The sequence below is a fragment of the Lipophrys pholis genome (genome assembly GCF_963383615.2).
Source record: "Lipophrys pholis genome assembly, chromosome: 17".
In the NCBI taxonomy this organism is placed as follows: domain Eukaryota; kingdom Metazoa; phylum Chordata; class Actinopteri; order Blenniiformes; family Blenniidae; genus Lipophrys; species Lipophrys pholis.
The window spans coordinates 18,404,412-18,425,762 of NC_137643.1; the positions used below are offsets into that span (position 1 = coordinate 18,404,412).

The 21,351-nt window shown below is 44.7% G+C and overlaps 1 protein-coding gene across 1 annotated transcript in view; it reads left to right on the top strand.

Annotated features, from left to right (window-relative positions):
• Positions 1-21,351, top strand: part of LOC308123195 (thrombospondin type-1 domain-containing protein 7A-like) — a 142,200-nt gene that overhangs the window by 115,732 nt on the left and 5,117 nt on the right. Inside the window, exons 15-26 of the mRNA XM_080485539.1 lie at positions 537-715; positions 947-1,080; positions 1,282-1,435; positions 1,664-1,805; positions 2,187-2,302; positions 2,393-2,510; positions 9,027-9,172; positions 9,826-10,000; positions 12,458-12,631; positions 12,786-12,881; positions 15,237-15,319; positions 20,684-20,897. Of these exons, the coding sequence (XP_080341665.1) occupies positions 537-715; positions 947-1,080; positions 1,282-1,435; positions 1,664-1,805; positions 2,187-2,302; positions 2,393-2,510; positions 9,027-9,172; positions 9,826-10,000; positions 12,458-12,631; positions 12,786-12,881; positions 15,237-15,319; positions 20,684-20,897 (1,731 nt within the window). The remainder of the gene's footprint in view (positions 1-536; positions 716-946; positions 1,081-1,281; positions 1,436-1,663; positions 1,806-2,186; positions 2,303-2,392; positions 2,511-9,026; positions 9,173-9,825; positions 10,001-12,457; positions 12,632-12,785; positions 12,882-15,236; positions 15,320-20,683; positions 20,898-21,351) is intronic.

Sequence of the window (21,351 nt, forward strand, 5' to 3'; positions counted from 1 at the left end):
CTTGTCAGGGCTGTGAAGATCTCATGGTGGCCGACGGGCGCAATGACAATGTACACGCTAACGAGAGCAAATCAACAAACCAGCTGCAGAAACGAGGAAACCGGAGAAAAGGAAAACGCTGCAAACAGGGAAATGCAACTGCTGCAAATGTAGAAAGGCTGCACTAAATGAAAACAAATGCCAAAAGGCCCGTGGCCCTTCCGATGTGCAGCGTTTGAAAGGTTTCTGTGTTACTGTCTGTGGAGTAAAACTTTTTGAAATTTATCAGTGGAGATTTACCAAATATCAAACTTAACCCATTTTTTAAAAAAAGGATTTAAAAAGATGATTCTGGCCAGGTTCAGGTTCCGGTGATGGATCAGATGTTCATCGATTCAAATGAGGAAAAACATAGTTTTTTGACGTAAGAATGAAGTTAATGACAAAGACACAAAGGTTATTTTAAAGACTCAAAACTGAAAATGTGCCTCCAGCGCCTCTGTTCACTCCTTCATTTCAGTACTTCTCACCGTGTACTGATGCTGTTGTTATTCCAGGCTACATCGAGGAGGCCTGCATCATCCCCTGTCCGTCCGACTGCAAACTGAGCGAATGGTCCAACTGGTCGCGATGCAGCAAGTCGTGCGGCAGCGGGGTCAAGGTTCGCTCCAAGTGGCTCAGAGAGAAGCCCTACAATGGAGGACGGCCTTGTCCAAAGCTGGACCACGTCAACCAGGTGAGGATGGTCTCACTTTAGCCTTTAGTGTCTTACCTCGGTAGCAGGAGTTTTAATGCTTCCTCTGTTTTCTCTTTTTCAAATGGGGCTGATCCACAGGCTCAGGTGAGTCCACTCTTGGGTTTTAACCCTTATTCCTTGTCCTTTGCTTTTTCCTTGTTTCTTTTTTTGTTGTTGCTGTTTGGTTGGAGTGCTTCTGCGTCCGGAGGGTAACTGTGCTGTTTGCGTCAGGTGTACGAGGTGGTGCCCTGCCTCAGCGACTGTGGACAGTATGTGTGGGTGGCCGAGCCCTGGAGTGTGTGGAAGGTCAGCAACGTGGACCTCAAGGACAACTGTGGCGAAGGAGTTCAGACCAGAAAAGTCCGGTAAGACGGGCTCCAGCGGGTCAGCACAGCCAGGCTGCCTTCATGAGTTCACTGTCGACACAGAATAGATTTAGTCCTTGAACACCTGATGGATAGATTTATTGCTGATCAATGATGGTCTGTGATGAATAGTTTCCTCACGTGTTTGACTTCCTGGTCGTCCGGGAAGGCTCAGACTGACACGGACTCCTCTGTGAGCAGGTGTATGCTGAACACCATCGACGGGCCGTCGGAGCAGGTGGAGGACTACCTGTGTGATCCAGAAGAGATGCCCCTCGGCGCCCGCAACAGCCGGCTGCCCTGTCCTGAGGACTGTGTGTTGTCAGACTGGGGCCCCTGGAGCCCCTGTCTTCTGGTAAGAAGGACCAGCAGCTTCTCTTTCACCTTCATACTGCTTCACTCCTTGTATTCAGACCAGTAAGGTACCTGAATTTGTACTTTTAAGCATATAAGCGTCTGAAATCAGCTCAGATGTCTCCGGGTTTCGACGCGGGACTCATCTTGCTTAAACTTCTGTAGCTTCTCCTGTAGCTATAGCAAAGTGTTGTTATTGTTTCTAAGAAGCGACTCCTCTGCCTCTCAGCCCTGCAGTGAGAACAGCACCCGGGAGAGGACGGCTTTCCCGCTCCGCCAGCCCGGAGACGACAAGCAGTGTCCTCCGACTAAAGAGACAGAACCCTGCAAACTCAACAGCAACTGCTTCCACTACTCCTACAACATCACCGGTGAGATTCAGGCCCCGTTCACACAACGTTTTTTAAGTGACGACGCAAAGCTTTTGCTGCGTTTTGGAAACGCTGCTGCTGCACGTGTGCACCAGGGCTGTAGTAAATAGTTCTTCTGCACATGCTCAGTAGCTGGCCAATCTTCAGGGTGTCAAGTCTCCCAGTCCATATTCCCCTGGGACTTGGGAGTTAACGTGGCGGCGGGCACCTGGTTTCCTGTAGGGATGGTAATAAGGCCAATATTAAACATACACAGTTTTACCCGACTACTCTTTGGTGCACTTCAGTACCCTGAAAGTAGTTTTCTGTCTGGTGACCTGTGTTTGCACATCTACCAAATGTTTTTAGATTCCCTCTGGTTTTTTTCTTTTTTCCTATCAGACTGGAGTACCTGTCAGCTGAGCGACCGCGCAGTGTGTGGAAACGGAATTAAAACCCGCATGTTGGACTGCGTGCGGAGCGACAGCAAATCTGTCGACCTGAAGCTCTGCAGAGAGGCGAGTTAAAAAAGTCAATTTCTCTTTGCACAACATGTTCCGATTGTTTTCGAAAAGCCGATAATCTTCTCCCCGTTATTTCTTCTGCAGCTGGGTCTGGAGAGGAAGTGGCAGATGAACGCTACCTGTGTTGTGGAGTGTCCCGTCAACTGCCAATTGTCGGACTGGTCGGCGTGGTCTGAGTGCACCCACAGCTGCGGACTGAAAGGTATGTTCATTCAGACACTCACTTTACCGAGTTTCAGGTGAGCTTTGTCTCACAGGAAGTCGTTATGCATCTGGATCTTTGTGCACAAAGCGTCGGACATCAGTAAACCTCCCCAGTTCACTTCCCTTTAAATCACAGTCCAGTCCGTTACCGTTGTTCTTCACAGTGTCCGGAAGAGCTGCTGATGAAGGATTTGAGAAAGATCTGTCACTGTCAATGTTGAACCACCACACCTGGAGTGCCTCGTTTCCACTGCGTAGGATGTGTTGGTACCGGTACCAGTACCGGTTTTTGTGTGTTTCTACTGTCAAAAGTTCTGTATCGTACCAAAAGTACCATACTCAAGTATTACCATTTTGGTCACCCCTCCGTTGAGGTAGCAAGCACATCGCTACAACGCAGCCGTCTGCTGATTGGTCAGTGACGATCGTATAAACCCTCCGTTGTTTGCATAGACAGTTTTTAATACACTGCTTGTTTTGTTCACAGGTATTTTTTGCTTTGCTCAGACGCCTGAGCAGCAATATTTCCAGATGCGTTATTAATGCTGATAACTGCAAGTCCACCGAGTCTTTCCTGGACCACTGATCATCTGAGGGAGTTGTTTTCTATTCATTTGAGTTTGGAAAAGCTCCTCTCAGCAGAAGCAACCGATACAGGCAGGAAATCCTGAGAGCAACACCGAGAGTTAGATGAAGCGCCCGGATCTCATTTTCTGAAATGTCAGTTAGGAGTTAAATGTAGACATGCTGGCTTTTGGAGAGTCGACCGCCCCTTTTTCTCTCAACATGTTTACAATGTTTTATTCATTTAAAAGAAATCGTAAACTGCACAAGCTCTTGGTGACCCTCTGGTGGTCATTGGGGCTCTTTGCACCCGCCCGGGAGTTGTGATCTACCAGCTCAGCAGTGTTTTACCTGCTCAACACTCAGGCCTTCTCACTGTAATGCTGGAAACCAGAACTGGTTTACGACGTGAGAAACAATGGCGTTATCGCCCTGAACGGCTGGGAGAGGGATAATAATGTCCTCGCGTGTAATTCCATAGGATCAGGTCATTGATTGGTGGTCCATTACGAGCATGCGCTGGGGGGCCTCGGGGAGCTCTCTGCTCTCCGCCAGTCCTTGAGAAGAGCAGCAACCAGAAGCAAATAGTACGATATGAAACTAATACAAGCGTTAGCCTAATCTGTCCCCAGGCGACTACGATTTTTCCGCCCCTCCTCCAAAGGAGAACCAGCAGGTACACGCCGCAGGAAGCGAGAACTTCCTCTACTTTCTTCTTTTCATCTGGCCGTGACGACATCTCCCCCCGAAGAAGCTCATTTCTGTTGTGGAGCCAGGAATAGCAATGAGCCGGATTTGTTATTTCAAGCGAATGAACATACCTGTGAGCAGCAGGCTGCTGTTATCAATCAGGCGTGGAAAAAGAAATTAAAAAAAAAAAAAAAAAAAAAACATTGCTGTTTTTCCTGGACGTGTCCAACCTGTGTGCATAGATAATCCTGGTACTGTGTGTTCTCCGGCCAAATGGTGATAACGACAGCTGGCGCGCTCCTTTTTTCCCCCCCAGCAGTCTTCCCCGCCACCCGCCGTGTAGCGTCAGTTTGCCAGGCCCCCCGCAGGGAGGCCGCCGAGGCAGGAGGGCGGCGACAGAGGCTCAAGCACAATGAGGTGGCAACCGGGGATCACCAGGGGTTCAACATCTGGGACTAAACCTATTTCAGAATCCTGCCAGGCGGCAACGAGAGTGTTGATTTCTTCTCCTTTTAAACCACATATACAATCCGGAGCGAGGAGCTAACGCATCATGATGCTTGAACTACTCGTTTTAGTGGGGCTGGGAAAAGATTGTATTCTCATCACTTGGATTGTAAAAAAAAGGATCAGCAGGAACCTTCAGCGTTGACAACAGAGGACGGGCTAACGCTGCTGCTGCCGCTGCTGCAGGGTTGAGATTCAGTCCGGAGACGATCGAAAATGCGGCATTCATTCGAAGTTCTCGCTGCTGTGTGTTAGTGTTTCTGCACGTTGGTCGTATTTTCCTCCCTGTGATGAAACATCCACTTTATGCAAAGTTGCCCTGTTGTCGTCTTTTCTCCTGAAATGGAAACCAAACTTTGGAGTGTTGGTGCCTCTGAAACGGAAACGAGTCCCTCATTGTTTAAAGGAGACATATCGTGCTTTTAAATCCTTCCTTTTTACATATAAATCATACAGTTGTGGTCTATACAACGCGAAACTGCAATGCTTGGGTCTGAATTCCTCATTATTATAGCTCCACAGGCCCCTTTTCAACCCCTTTTCTGATGTGCTTCTGAGAGCAACTCGTTTTGGGGCGGTCTCTTCATACCCCGCCTCCTCTCCAGGTTGCAGAGGTGACACTCGGTTCAACGTCACCCTGTTCGGCCATCTTTGTAGTTTGATAGAACAGATACAATTATCTAGCGGCGCAGAAACTTTATATTCACACATTATTTACAAAATGTCAACAACGGAAGATTTGTCCATCCAGCCATACATGTTGGAGCCAGAGTCGGACCCGGCGGAGCGAGATGAAAATGACGATGATGCACCTGCAGAACAACGTCTTCATATGGATGTAACGCAATGGTGTGTTACTATATTTACACTAACTTCTCCATCCATGCCCACTACTACAATACTGCCTGTATTACAACGACTATTTAACACAGAAGTTACATTATAATCTAAAACGAGCACACAGCGCTAACATATGAAGACGGTGCAACTGCTAATGCTAACAAAACAATGACAGGGACGTCTTATCATCACACTTTTTAGCGTTATATACAGCTTACCGAAGTGCTCTGTTCGTCGTCTCCATAGATAGAAGGAACTGACCGCTCAATCAGACGAAGTCTTTCGGCAAATCCTTCTTTATACTGGCGGAGGTTGTTGAAGCAGTCATCCTTAAAGTGATTCGCGCACACAAAAATGACCTTATCCACAGATGTGGGTACATTTCTGTGAAAAATAAAACTCAACCAGGCACTTCGAAAAGGTTCTGATGCTGGGAGACGGTGTAACGAAGCTTGTGGGTTACTACATCCAACAACCGAACATTTCGACTTATCCTCTCGTAACTTCGGTTGGACTACAAAATCGCAGCGAGAAACAAAAATGGCGGATTGCTCGAAATGTCGATGTCCTAATTTGGCAGTTCCGCTGAGAATACTGTGACGTCATTGTTCAAAAAACGTAATAGAGAATAGAAAAATCGAAACCGATCGCAAAATATGACCAAAACAGAATATAAAGATATCAACGGAGCACCTGAAGAGACTACTTTGAACTTTTCTGTACTTCTAAACACTCTAAATATACAACAAAATGCATTTAAGGGCTAAAAAAGTGGATTTAGCATGATATGTCCCCTTTAACATATCGTGTGGGATCCATCCATCCACCCCATCCTCCTCCAAATACAGGCCTGCTAACTCTCTTTCAACCAGTAAGCTACGTCACTTCTTTTTTCTCAGAAGTACAGAAGTCTGAAAACACAGCCCATAAAAATGTACATATAGTACGATTTTCATTAGCACGATTTATAACAGTATAAGGATTTTTATGCATTCGTCTGTTTCAGCTGTTTTAACCTTTTTTGTCACAATTTTCAATTTATTTTGCCTTTTTATTTTTTTACTCATTTTATGTCGTTCCAGTAGTTCAAGTCATATTAGATGAAAGTTTTTGCTATTTACCCATGTACTTTTAGCAATTGAAGCAACTTTGACCAATTAGACCCTTGAACACACATTGATCCTCTCCAAAGCTGAGAGTGTCAGATCTCGGTCCTGTATAGATAGTAGTAATAGATTACATGAGTACTGGTCGTGGGGAACGTTTGCTGTCTGATTACACTACTATGATATCTATCTATATAAATAAATCACTTTTGCATCTATTAGGATGTAAAAGTGTTTTAGTTATCCTGTAAAAAAAAGCCACTTTTAACGTACAGCAATGTTTAATTTTGCCTTAAAACTTCTGCGTTTGTCGAGACTTACTTTCCTGCTTTGCCACTTGTGAGAATACAAGCATGTCTGTTTTACGTGGTTGGACGGGTTGAAACCACATTTCTTTTGAAACTGCAGCTAATTGAGAGGTTCTTTTTCTCCCCTCAGGCTCATTGAGTTTCTCCTCCGGGCTCAGTGAGATATGAATATTCACAGCGGCTACAGGGACGGTGATGAAGCAGCAGAACACAGCAGATTACATCAGTTTAACAAGAGGAGGACACGCTGGATTATTGCAGGATTATTATTGAAGCAGAAGGAAATGAAAAGACTGACCCGGGAAAACGGCGATGGTGCAAAACTGTGCAATTATAGCCAGTTGTGATGAAAATGTGTTATGATGCCGTTTAACTTTAATTCAGAGGGTTTTGTTTTAAAATCAAGATGATCACTTGAAATCACGTCACAAAGCTCAGTTTTATTTGTTGTTTTGTAACTTGACAAATGGTCCGTATGTTGTTTTTATTATACATGAGCTTAATTGTTTAGCAATTTTAAAATACCTCAAGTAATATATAGTAGCAACCAATGATGTGATGTCCGTCGTAATTGCCAAGAACATAGTACCTGCCTTTAATTTGATAATTTTGCCCAGTATACATCTAATTTATTCTAATATAAGCTAATTGCGTAATAAATCGAAGAGTGTGTGGTTTTCACTTTACTTTTTCGAGCATTATTGTTTTGTTTTGTTGTTTTTTTTGAGGAGAGAAGGAACAAGTGTACAGTAAATCTATTATTTCTGATACTGAAACAAACATTTTCCAAACTGAGAATGACCTTTAGTGCGAAACTAAACTGCCACAACAGTTGCAGTCCATATGCAGAGACCAGACGTTGAAAGTCAACATCATTTACCTGCCCTGAAAAGCGTTATGTTATTTCTTGTGTACGGATCCTAATGACACCTCACAATGTGATGAAACATGAATTCAGATAATGATTACATGGTGTAAGACAAAGCCATGAGAGTTTGGGGGATCACAATGTGGTTCAACCTTAATAAGGGGGGGCTAATCCTTCCACATTTCCAGGATTTATATTGACCCCCTGTGAAGATTTAACCCCTCCATGAGATCATTTATCCCTTACAGAAACCCCAGTAAAGCACAAGTTATTGTGTTATTGCATATCAAATTCATCACAAAGCCAGATGGGCATGATGAACTATGGAGAGGGAAACAGCCGTTTCATCCTCAGGCAGGCGGCCAGGCGATGCTCGAGAAGAACTTGTTGGAATAATGGCTTCTAATTTCATGAAATACTCTGATTTCATCCTGTAATTTCAAAGGAAACTCGTTTAAAGGACTTATAGCTCATTTTAGTCCCGATGTGCAGGAAAGGTGACGTCATAAAGCACCCTAGAAATGAAGAGAACTACACAGTAATAAACAAAGACTGAGAGAAGGCTCTTTCTGCACCCGTTTGAGTATTCAGCATCGAACATATTCAAGCTTTTAAGGCCCATTTATGCTTCCTTTACACGTACATTATGTGTGTTTGAAATGTTGTCAAGCGTCTTTTCGATTGGTTTGGTTGTTGAGCAGTACATCCCGTAGAAGGAGGCAGATGTGGCAAATTGCTTCATACTTTTTGTATCCCGATGTCCAGTCGAGGTAATGTCGACTACCTTCTGTCCAGTCTTTCCCTGAAGACATTATTATTTCTGTTTCTTCTGTATTCCTTTCTCTGGTCACACATGAGTAATGATGCTCAGTATTGCCCCCGTATGGGTCACCAGTGGTATTACTATGTATAACACTGCCCCCACAGGTCACCAGTGGTACGGCCGACTTGTTTGCTATGCATCCATAAGCTCCCAGAAAACATACCAAAGTACAAAGAGTATTTAGCATTAAGCATATTCTAATTCTACAGATGGAACTGAAAAAATTGTTTTGAGCTATTTAGGTCATTTGTGTTCTGTATAGTGTGTAAACATACAGATTACCAATGAAAAAATACTCAAAAATGACTTTACGCCACTCCTAAACCATGAAACCAACACTCTTTAGTAATTACCTTGTAGGCAGGTCTGAATGGGAATGAGGCCACGCCTGTGTCTCGGGCACCATGTTTACCTTAAAGTATTAACAGAGTTTTTGACTTTTAAGTGTAGAGGTTTTCTGTCTTCATAACACGAGAGGATGTGACTTTGTTCCTTCCATTCATGTTCAATTCAACATGTCAGCTATTAGAGCTGCCCTCCTTCATAGAGCCTTTATTAGCGACCAGTCTTTGATTATTCATGCCGCCGTTGTTGGAATTACAGCAGTAGGGGGAGATGGCGTACAGCCCGGAGGTCACCTTGACGTGCAGGGTAGCATTTCACATCTGCCCCCTCCAGCTGCTGCTCTGACTCTGTTTCCTGATCTTAACAAGGCTGCGAAGCACCCGGAGGTCAGGTTTCAGCATTCCAGTCAACATCTCCATGAATAAATAACTCCCTCTGCTTCTCTTTATCTGCGGCTCTGCAGGCAAACTGTGGAGGAGACGGACAGTGATCCAGGCTCCCCAGGGCGATGGCAGGCCGTGTCCGTCCCAGATGGAGCAGTGGAAGCCCTGTCTGGTGAAGCCCTGTTACAGCTGGAAGTACAGCGCCTGGTCCGAGTGCAAGTCCGAGGTCAGTCGCCGTCATTCTCTTGTCCGTCTGCGTCAAACACAACCCGTACCTTATATTTATCCTTCACAAAAGCCTGTGCACTGCACACCGCGGGGAGAAGGTTTTGTGGACTGATGTGATGAAGATTCAGGAAAAGCAAGCAGCAGCAATGCATGAGACTGTACAATCTCTACATGAATGATGGTGAATGGACCTTTATAGTCTCTCGTCGTCTCAAGACTTCGCTGCGTGTCCTGTTGGAGTTTTACCAGTAAGTTCTGCAGGATGACGTCCCACTGGCTGTTTTACCAGCTGGATCTCAGGAGAAGCTCATTGAAGCAGCCGAGCTTTAAACCTGAACCCAACGCAGACACTGTGACATGACTTCAAGAGAGCCACTGGCACCCAACTTCTAAAGTTCCCGGATTAAATAAAGCAGTTCTGTAAGGACGGGTGAGCTTATGGAGGTCTATAGCAGCAACTGGAGGAACTTGTTGGGTTTCTGCTGAAAGCTCGACTGTGTTCAATAAAGACCTACGTCACTGGGATGGTTTATGTCCCAACAGGTTGGACACCGTGTATTTGTGCATGTGATTTAGGTGCAGTTCAGATTACATGTAAGTCGCACAGATTCACACGTAAACCCCTCCGGATGTCCGTCTTGCCTCCGTCAGGGAGCGCGGTGTGGCGAAGGCCTGCGCTTCAGGAACGTGTCGTGCTTCGTGTCGGACGGCTCGGGTCAGCAGGAGAGCAGTCTGGTGGACGACGAGCTGTGCGGAGATCAGGAGCCTTCAGTGGACGGAGACACCCGCGTCGTCCTCCAGGAATCGTGCACCGTCCCCTGTCCGGGTAGGCAGCCTCACATTACACTTTCAACTCAAAGCAGCACAATCCCTTCAACCCGGCAGCACTTTTTAACCTTTCCATTGGTCTTTAGTGGGACTGAAGTGGGACTTTACTGGGACCTTCATGACCAAAAGAGACGTTTTGTCACTTTCCACCAAACCAGATTTAACTGGAGCCACGAAACACATTGAAGCTTTAAAATGAGGCGAAGGCAGCTGTTAAAGTTTCATTTATAGTTTTGATATATGAACATAAACTTAAGTTTCAATTACAATTGACAATGTTGAATGTTTACTGACATTCTCACTTGGTTTTCTTCCAGTATTTATTTTTTCGACATTTTTGACATTTTACCTGTTTTAACCATTTTGTCTTTTTTTGGGGAGGGGGGAGTTTTGAGTGTTTTCCTCCCGTTTTGAATCTTGGGTCTACTCATACCTTTTTTTATAAAGCCATTTGAGCAGTTTTTTACCCATCTCTTGTAGTTTTCACTACCCCCCCTATATAGATAGATAGATAGATAGATAGATAGATAGATAGATAGATAGATAGATTTAAAAAAAATAGAGTGTAAAACATGCAGTGGCCAACAATAATAATAATTTATGTATCAGTGAAACAGGAAGCTACACTCCATACCAAAACATTAGGAGAGAAACTCAAAATTAAAATACTGTTGGTTTGTTGGATTGTTTTGATTTGCCTTTGTATGATCTACACTTCAACCTCTCCCATCCCAAAAATAAATGAATCAGCCGTTTCAGCCAAAGTTCATCCCAATTTGAAAACCAGCGCAGGAGCAGTTCAGGGTCACGATCTCCGTCGAGCAGCTCTGTGTTGATGTTCTCGGGACACACTCAACATTTCCAGCGGTTATACAACACACAATGGCTCATAATCCTCGTATTCGCAATAACAACAAAGGCCTGGTGGTTGAAGCACTTATTGTTGAGTGCGTTTGATTGCCTCCAACAATCAAACGCACTCGGCGAGCCGAGAGGACGCCTCACAATACAAACGATGGTGCTAACAGGTGGGGGGAGGGGGCGGCGAGGACGCTTTACAATTTGATAATGGACGATGATTGTATATCAGTCATTGTGAGAGCAGCCGTCGCCACACGGGCCACTCCGGCATGGACTTCATGTGGACGTAATCAGGCTATAATCAACATAATTGTTTGAGTGAGAAATGCCAAGGTCACAGAAGACTTTGTGGTTTCTGTTAGTGTCCGTCTCTAACTGAGCTCTGAAGACAGAAACATTAACCTCCACAAAAAACTACTTTAACTCTGGTCAGGCAGGCTGGAAACTGTAATTCTGTGCTTTCTCTATTTTCTCTTCTTTAATTACCTATTCCTGCTTTTTTTGGATGAGTCTCTTAATGATTAATTAAATACTCATCAGCCTCGCCAGTGAAGCAGAAGCTGTTTGACCTATTTAAGAGTGAATCTTGGAGACTATCAGGCCTCCAGGCAGATGACTGGAATGAAAAATGGATCGGCCACGTAGCTTCATTTAGGAAGTTATTTTGTTGTGTTATTGACCTTTGTTCGACCACACAACCTCCCATTGCCAATCAGGTTTAGATTGAAGGAGTTTGTTTGTGTCTTCAATCTATTTTCCTTTGCCCGCTGGTCAATTACACCCGAGACACTCTGATTTTAATGGAGGACATTATCCTTCCTTACATCAGCTTGGTATCTTACTGAACCAAGAGAACCTTTCTTAAAATTTGAAAAAATAAAATAAAGTGTTGTCTCTTTGTTTTCAGTCTGAGATCAAAGATCAATTTCATTGTTATCACATCCAATGTTATTTTTAGCCTCCGGCCTTTCCAACTGTACTGTTTATTTCGTCTATGTTTCTGTCCATCTCCTGGAATTAAACATATGAACCAAAGACAGGAGCAATAATAAATGGGAACGTCTTCAAACAGCATATGTGACATATCTGTTGGGTTTCTCTCGGTAGAAAGCACCTCGAAATGACGTGTGTTGTATTTGTTGTTATATAGATTAAGTTGAATTGAATTGAATGTCAGAGTGTTTAATGGACTCCCAGACCGCCACCGCCTGCAACAGTACCTCTGTTTGTTTCAGCTTTCTTAGCGTTAGTGTGACCTCCTGCATCTCCATTGTAATTAACATTGACTTCCTTCTTTTTTTCTCCGAGAACTCAACTCTTCTTCTTGGTATTTACCCAGTATATTGATTAAGAGTGGTACTCTCTGGTGGACTGGAGTGTCAAATACTCATTCCAACGTATTGAACGGATGGAAGTGTAGAGGCAGTGACATTTACACGTCTCTGTATGAAGCGTATAGATGCGCTTCTTATTGTTGATACTGGAGCAAAGTTTCCCCTCTATTGTCACCTCTTGACGCTGACTTCCCCAAGAGAGCCTGTTTCATCTCCACCCACACGGGTTCTGCTCGCTCACCTTCTTGCACGTTCCGCAGGCGAGTGCTACTTGACGGACTGGACCGTTTGGAGTCCGTGTCAGCTGAGCTGCCTGAACGGGGACGACTTGGGTTTCGGCTCGGTCCAGGTCCGGTCCAGAGCCGTGGTGGCCCAGGATCCAGAGAACCTGCTGCAGTGCCCCGAGCAGGAGCTGGAGGCTCGGCCGTGTACAGGTCGGTAGACCATTTGTCGTTTATCTAAGGATTACCTCATCGCCTCGTCTGTTTGCGGTGCGGAAATTCTACTGAACTGCTTAACGACACTCATGTGGTTATATTTAAACATTTATAAATAAATACAGCTCAACTGTCTGCGCCCTTCCTGTAGATGGTTGGTGTTTCGAATACAAGTGGAGGACAGGAACATGGAGAGGCTCTTCTCGCCAAGTGTGGTGTGAACGATCAGACGGACTCAATGTCACAGGTAAGGTCTCATTTCAGGTCTTTACTCCTGGATCCAATACCTCAAGAGTTTCCTGGAGTAGGAATCAGATCCTCTATGAGAGTCTGAACAAGGTGTGGTGTCATATACTATTGAGAGAGTAGCAAACCGACCACAGTGTTGAACCATAACAATGATTTTTTTTTATTTTTTTTTATTATTTTTTTTTTTTTTAAATGGAACATTTATGACTAAAAAGACGTCCATAAGTCAGGACAACAACTATTTATACTTGACTGTTTTTCAATAATAATTTCAAATACGATGTGTGACCTACTTTTCACATAGTTTAACAGCAGCAAATAAAAAGACACAAAAAAAGACATTCAGCTCAACTGGAAGAAGCAGCTTTGGTCTGACGGGAGGAACATGGCGCTTCTTTTGTCCCTCAGACATAAACCTTGCATGGAGCATGGGGGCGGCAGCATAATGCTGTGAGGATGCTCGGCACATGGGGTGAAATGTCTTTTAGAGGTTGAAATAAATCCAGTGAAATACAGAGAAGCCCCAGAGGACATTGGATTTTGTTTGGTTGAGAACTACATCTGTAGAACAATCCCCGGAAGGCTTTTAGATCTATGATGTCCCAACGTGGCATAAATAAAGTACATCTGGACATTTATCTCGATTACACAGAGAAATCCATGAAAAGCTCTGACCTCAATCCAATTCACTTTAAAATGGTCTGTTCATATATGATCTCTGTCCAACATGACTGACGTTACACATTTCTACAAGAGAAGACCAAGAAACTGTCACTCTGGGCTGTGATTGTACCAAATGGTTGATCTTCTAAATACTGGCTCTGAAAAGATGCAAACATTAGGTCATCGTCCATATAAAACATAAAATGGCCGCAGTCTTCCCAGTCCCTGCAGCCAGGATGTAAATCTGACCTAAATGACTTTCTAAACTGTCCCGGCGCTGCTCCGCTCTTGTCCTGTGTGATAATGCGGATAAAGGTTACTTAAAACTGCCTCGTCCCGAGCGTCAGAATCCCAGATAGCTTACCGAGCATTACTTGACAGCAAGTTTAATCCATTTAATCCATCGCTGTGCCACCGTCGAAGTTTAATCCCATTGTCCATCACATGTCAGGCTGAAGTTCCCCCAGTTCAACAAAACCCCAGTAATCAGCCGCGATGCCATTTGAAGAAACTGGAAGAATTGGCTGCTTTCATTTCCATCTCCTGCATTGTGAGCGAAGCTGCTTCACGTTTCACCGCCGGAGCTCACGTCAGAGTCTCTGTCACTCCGCTCTGACTGGCACACTGCCTCCGCTTTCCAGTTTGGGGGGGGGGGGGGACTTTTCTTCGCGAGCAGTGGCATTCCCCTCCTGAATATTCATAGCGAGCTCTCTCCCCAAGCGTGCCGCCTGATAAATATTCAGGAGCCCTGACAGATTACCATGTTTTTTTTGCCGAAATGTGTTTTCTGCGACTGTCTGCTGGTGGGATCAGTGTGGCTCGTGGCGTCTCTCCACATTATCCAGCTTATTTTACCCCCAGTGGGAATACTCCCTCCCCAGCCTACGGTCGACAGCTCAGCACAGCCTCGGATGAACCTGATCACCGAGCGGCGAAACGTACGGCCACGTAGACACGAGATCAGGGGTAGTCATGTGACACTTTTATCGGACAGGTGTTCTGGAAAACATGAAGCCAGTGATTTTGGAGAGAAATTGAACATTTTTCAATGCCAGAGTGTAAACGTGAACACACACACACACACACACACACACACACACACACACAGACACACACACACACACACACACACACACACACACACACACACACACACACACACACACACACACACACACACTCTGCCCTCGTGTCCATAGGTCACTTTCCTGACTGGAGTGTTCGAGCCTCCGAGGGATTTTTTCCGTAAAGCACACGGTTATGAATTGACACCAATGTCAGCAGATTGACAGCCGGTCCTCTAATTTCATTAAAAGCCGCAGGACTTTAGCCTGATTGAGGTGATAATCACCAGAATGTGTGAAGAGAAATAATCTAATTTACGTTTTCATAACTCGTCTATAGGAATTCATGTCATGACGAATTAAAAAAAACAAGTGCTTGAAGCAAATCGAGTGGATTTCTCTATCCGTTGTGCGTCACCGTCATGAGCTGAAAGTCGGTGAGTTTTGGGGGAAGACAGGAGCAGCTTCTGTGAGACTGAAGCTCGAAACACTGGAGACGTAAAGCTGCGACGAGTGTGAGAATCACGCGGTCAAATTGATTAGACTGAAGGCAGACCGAGCAAAATAACAAGCAGCAGTCAACCGTTCAACACTTGAGTTCAACCTCTTTGTCTTCTGCCCCTCAGGTGGATGCCTGGCGACGGCCCAGCCGACGGCGGACCGGTCCTGCGACCCGCCGTGCACCAAGCCTCGCTCTCTGTGCACCGAGGTGAGTTCACGACGGGGCGATGAACTCCTGAGCTCTGCTGGTCGGCCATGTTTGACGAACCGGTTGAATCGGTGACCGCAGCTCCGACTCGCCTCGAGACGCGTTCTCAATAATGAACTGAGAAAAGTGGCGGAGATTAACGGGATGGAGTCGTTGATGCTATCGTCAACTCCCAGAGTCACGTTACAGGATGAGGATGTTTATCAATCACAACTGAAACGTCCACCCGGGTTTTTGTGTTTTATAATAGACACTGTTGAATGAAATGTCGCTGGTGCAATACGTGGCTAGCTTAGTTAGCAAGTTAGCTAATTAGCTAACTAAATATCCATCGTGTGAACGACTTCATCCTGTTCCGAGCTGCAGCGTTCAGGATCTGATCCAAGCTGAAAGAAATATTACAAGAAAGAAATGCGGTCCTGATGATGATGACGTCTGGTTTGCAAGTTACTGGGAAGTTTTACTTGGTACTTCCCAAGTTATTAAAACTTTTTAAAATACATTTAAAACTGCTGTGTATTGTATTAGCTGCATTAGGAAGCATTTTTCATTTCAATCCAGAACTCAGCGCAACACCTGCTATTGAGGGAAATGGACCCCGAACCACCGACAGTGAAAAATAAACAGAGAGAGAAGCAAACCTTCATCTTTAGCCGCTAATCCGTTCAGCTAATGCTAACTGGTGCAGGACAGAACGACAGTTTACCGAGTTACAATTGTTCGAATTTATCTAGTTGTGACGGTGGTATCAATGTAATGATCAGTTACTGATGGAGTACAGTCTAAAGTCTGTGCAGTCTCTTATTAAGATGTAATACTATTTATTATGTCCACAGTGAAAATCAACGACTGCCTCCCCATTGAGTCAACAAAAATATTCAAACATGGAGGCAAAGACAACCGCCAAAAACTTATTTGCCTTTCAGGGTCAACGTCCTCCTTCACCGTGACACAACACCTCCCCTTAAATAACCACAGCGCCACCCTGTGGGCAAATTAACAAAGGCCCGTTCCCTTTTTTTGCTCTCACAGTTACTATTAGGCTCTTAAAAGTATAGTGGCGTTACGCTAAATAATCATTTTACGTCGGACAATAGTCGGACGATTCGCAGTCTGTCTATCTTTTAGAAAAATGTCTCATCTTTTGCTGTTTCTGGGAAGGATCTTTATCTCTTTTGTGTTTTTGTGCAACTTCTAATCTTTTGAAGCAGGAACCCAGTAGTTTTAACACACTGTGCTGGGATTTCTGGTCATTCTCACTGTCATTTATAATTAAAACCGCGTGTGTGTTCAACCCCTGCAATGCGGAAACAATCATGCGTGTTCATATCACCCACAAAGTGCCTCGGTGGAGCCACACAAACATTATATTCTCCATTAGCTTATATTACATCATAACAAGTCACCTTTTATGTTTCAGTCACCAGCAGGCAAACTGTGCTTGTTCTGTCAGTGGAAACTTCTTCCACATCTTCCATGAAGCCATTAACAGTTCAAAGCTGGTTGCATGTATGGATGCAGACCTTTTAATGTGTCTGTGTAAAGTTTAGGGTGAGGGTTCAGACCTCCTAATGGGATGGGTTAGGGTGAGGGTTCAGACATCCATATGGGATTGGTTAGGGTGAGGGTTCAGACCTCCTAATGGAATGGGTTAGGGTGAGGGGTCAGACCTCCTAATGGAATGGGTTAGGGTGAGGGTTCAGACCTCCTAATGGGATTGGTTAGGGTGAGGGTTCAGACCTCCTAATGGGATGGGTTAGGGTGAGGGTTCAGACATCCATATGGGATGGGTTAGGGTGAGGGTTCAGACCTCCTAATGGGATGGGTTAGGGTGAGGGTTCAGACATCCATATGGGATGGGTTAGGGTGAGGGTTCAGACCTCCTAATGGAATGGGTTAGGGTTAGGGTTCAGACCTCCTAATGGAATGGGTTAGGGTAAGGGTTCAGACCTCCTAATGGGATGGGTTAGGGTTAGGGTTCAGACCCTGGGTAAGAAAGAAAGTCATCTGCATATATTATAGAAACAAGGCGTTAGAGGAGAAAATTAAGCATCATTTCGCAGGGTTGTGTTCCATGTGGATGATTCTCTTGGAATGAGCCTGGGCTGGTTGAAGAACTGTTTTATAGAGGAACAGAGTGAATTCCACGAAAAGCTTCAACGTCTTTTCTTTTCTGTGATCCATAATGTCTGGTGTTCAAACGTGTAGTTAAGAGTTTTTGCTTCCTGAAGTTCAGGCTTCAGAATAAATGAGCTTATCTAATTTCCTTTTTAATGGGCATCTTTTCTAGACCACACTGCAGCAGGACAATGAGGCTGTCGTCAAAATTACAAGCACTAGATGCTGCATGTCTGAAGGCTCACCTGCAGAAAGAGCATTTTTCAAGACCGAGCCTAAAACATTTAGTATCTTAACAACAAATTGCATAAAAGACGTGCATTCACATATTGATAAATTACATACATTACATATACTCCCTGGTTGTTTACTGACATTAATTCCAGCTGTTCCTGATTTTCCCGATAAGATGATTTTATCTTCATTCTGACATGCAGCACATTAAAGTCTTTGTCTGAGCTTGTGCTGCCGGACCTTTTGTTTGGTGAATGCCAGGCGAGGATTGAAAGAAGAAAGCTGCTAATCGATAGTTTTGCTCAGACTGTTGTCACACTGAATTGTCTGGGTGGACTAAGACCGTCCTGCACTCTCAGCTCTTTCGTCTGAGGCCAGGAGACAGACTGCAGGACCAAACCGCTCAGGGTCCAGGACGTCTTTATTCTGAGCTTTTTCTACAGGTGCACACAAATCAATGGTTATTTCTTGAGCTGAAGCATTCAAACCATGATAGATTGTGCTGATAAGGATTTGACATTTGGCCAAATTAGGATTGAAACCTCTGTGGCATAGTTTGTGGAAAGGTTTTTTTTTTCTCCAGCTTTTATAGCTTTCACAGTGATCAATGTGGAAAAATGACTTTGATCTAATGAGGTTTTCTCTTTAAACTGGATTTAAAGTGATTGAAATGTACACGTGTTTACCGGGCTTCAAGAAAAAGTGCTGTCGGATCGCAGTATTGGTATTGAAGCGTGACTGGTGTTGTGATGGATTGCAGTGATCCATACAGATCAAACCCCCACGGTTGAGCTCTTAGGTCAGCTGATGAGAGGAGTTCTCCTCACTGGTCAATATGCAGTGATTTGACCTGGTCTCGTCTTTGGTTGATGGAAAAGGAAGGTATATGACTTGAAAGTGTGTGACTAAACCCCTTGTTTTCTTTGTTCTGGCTCATCGGTGCAAGTTTCTGCAGTATTGACTCCAAGAAAATACATACATACATACATACATACATACATACATACATACATACATACATACATACATACATACATACATACATACATACATACATACATACATACATCTTCTTAACTGCTTTATCCTTATGGGGTTGCAGTGGAATCAACTTTCTCCAGCGGACATGGGGTGGAGCCGCTTTAGTCTGTGGAGAACGTTGAGGGGGTGGAGCCTCTTTAGTCTGTAGAGAACGTTGAGGGGGTGGGGCCTCTTTAGTCTGTGGAGAACGTTGAGGGGGTGGAGTCTCTTTAGCTCCTGGAGAACGTTGAGAGGGTGGGGCCTTTTTAGTCTCGAGAACGTTGAAGGGGTGTAGTCTCTTTAGTCTGTGGAGAATGTTGAGGGGGTGGAGCCTCTTTAGTCTGTGGAGAACGTTGATGGGGTGGAGCCTCTTTAGTCTGTGGAGAATGTTGAGGGGGTGGAGCCTCTTTAGTCTGTGGAGAACGTTGATGGGGTGGAGCCTCTTTAGCTCCTGGAGAACGTTGAGGGGGTGGCGCCTCTTTAGTCTCGAGAACATTGAGGGGGTGGAGTCTCTTTAGTTCTGTGGAGAATGTTGAGGGGGTTGTACCTCTTTAGTCTGTGGAGAACGCTGAGGGGGTGGAGCCTCTTTAGTCTGTGGAAAACGTTGATGGGGTGGAGCCTCTTTAGTCTCGGGAATGTTGAGGGGGTGGAGCCTCTTTAGTCTGTGGAGAACGTTGAGGGGGTGGGGCCTCTTTAGCTCCTGGAGAACGTTGAGGGGGTGGCGCCTCTTTAGTCTCGGGAATGTTGAGGGGGTGGAGCCTCTTTAGTCTGTGGAGAACGTTGAGGGGGTGGGGCCTCTTTAGCTCCTGGAGAACGTTGAGGGGGTGGCGCCTCTTTAGTCTCGAGAACGTTGAGGGGGTGGATCCTCTTTAGCTCCTGGAGAACGTTGAGGGGGTGGCGCCTCTTTAGTCTCGAGAACGTTGAGGGGGTGGAGTCTCTGTAGTCTGTGGAGAACGTTGAGGGGGTGGAGCCTATTTAGCTCCTGGAGAACATTGAGGGGGTGGAGCTTCTTTAGTCTCCAGACTATGGGGACTAACTGTGAAAAGTAGTGATGGATGGATGCTGGTGTTTTCCTGTTTTAACAGGCTGTCCTCGCTCACACAGACGGTGTTCAGTTTCTGGAAGATGAAACCACAATTTCACCGTTGATTAATTTTTTCCCTTTCAGGCTGAAAAGAAAAAAACCAAAACAAGATTTTTCAAACTTTTGCTGCATCAAGCGTGTGAATTCCTTGTCCCGTGTCATTCTGTCTCTCAACGTCTTCGACTCCTGTTTTCAATAAGTTATCTTCCTGTTGCAACCCAACGATCGTTAAACAAAATCCAAACAACTTCCAGTTACACATCCCTTCATTTATCACGTTGAAACTCCTTGAAAGTGAGATTTCAGTGTGAACGTACAAGTAACTTTTGTAAAAATGAAAGACTGAGCCAGTGGAATAGTTAAAACATTTTCTAATTTCAAGATGGAGTCGAAAAACTAAAACCTCCCCGAGGAGATTCTGTCCCACATCAGGTTGATGAGACCTCTAATAGAAAACTCACTGACCGACATTTCAATGGTCAAATTCCACCTGACACTTTAGAAACTCACATGATTGAATTATTCTGTCATTTATTCATAATGAATTATGTGGGGAAAGTATTAAACTGAACCTAATTGTCCATTTTTCTTGATTTTTATCTTCGAGACGTGACTAAATGGGAATAATCTCCCTCCTTCAGTACTATTGTCTTACGATGTGATGAACTATTTATTCCGTTCTTCGTATTCTCACAAACATAAGTAATCATTTTCAAAGACAAAGGGGCTTAAAAACATATTTTTGAATGTCTCTATAGAGGAAGTACAAAGCCGATGTGTCATATTTAGTTTTTCTTTATTGAAATGTTACCAATCCAGTACGAGAAGCACCCATTTTAAAGCGTCAGGTTTTTTTTTTGGTTTTGTTTTTTTTTTTTTTTTTAATTGCTCGCGTCTCTTTGTGTCAGGCGGGCGTGTGCGGCTGCGAGGAGGGCTACACCGAGGTGATGACGTCCGACGGCGTGCTGGATCAGTGCACCGTCATCCCCGTGCTGGAGATCCCCACGGCCGGCGACAACAGGGCCGACGTCAAGACCATCCGGGCGTTCAACCCCACGCAGCCCGCGGCCAGCGCACCGGGCCGCGCCGGGCGCACCTGGTTCCTGCAGCCCTTCAGTCCCGGTACACACACACACACACACACACACACACACACACACACACACACAAAGGGATAATTGCATATTCAAAGTAGATCCAGTGGAGGAAAGGTGTGCGATTGCTGAACACACAGAATTATTGCGAGCTAAGCTGGAACAGGAGGGAGGAAGGTGGTAATTGGAAGGGAGGAAGTGGGGGAAGGAGAAGGAGAGCGGCGGGTTGAGAGAGTAAAAGAATTAATAAGGAGGTGCAGGAGATGAATAAAAAGTGAGAAAATTGAAGGGTGAGCTAAGAAACGGAACGGAGTGGAGAACATGACTGAAAAAAAAGAAAATATTCATTCAGAAATAAAAAAAAAAAAAAAAGAAAAGCAGGTATTTAAAGAGACAAAACAAGATAGAAGAGGGAGAAAACAATGAGGAAAAAAATGGAAATAGAGACTGAAAAAGAAAAGAAAGAATGAGGTGAGGAGAGA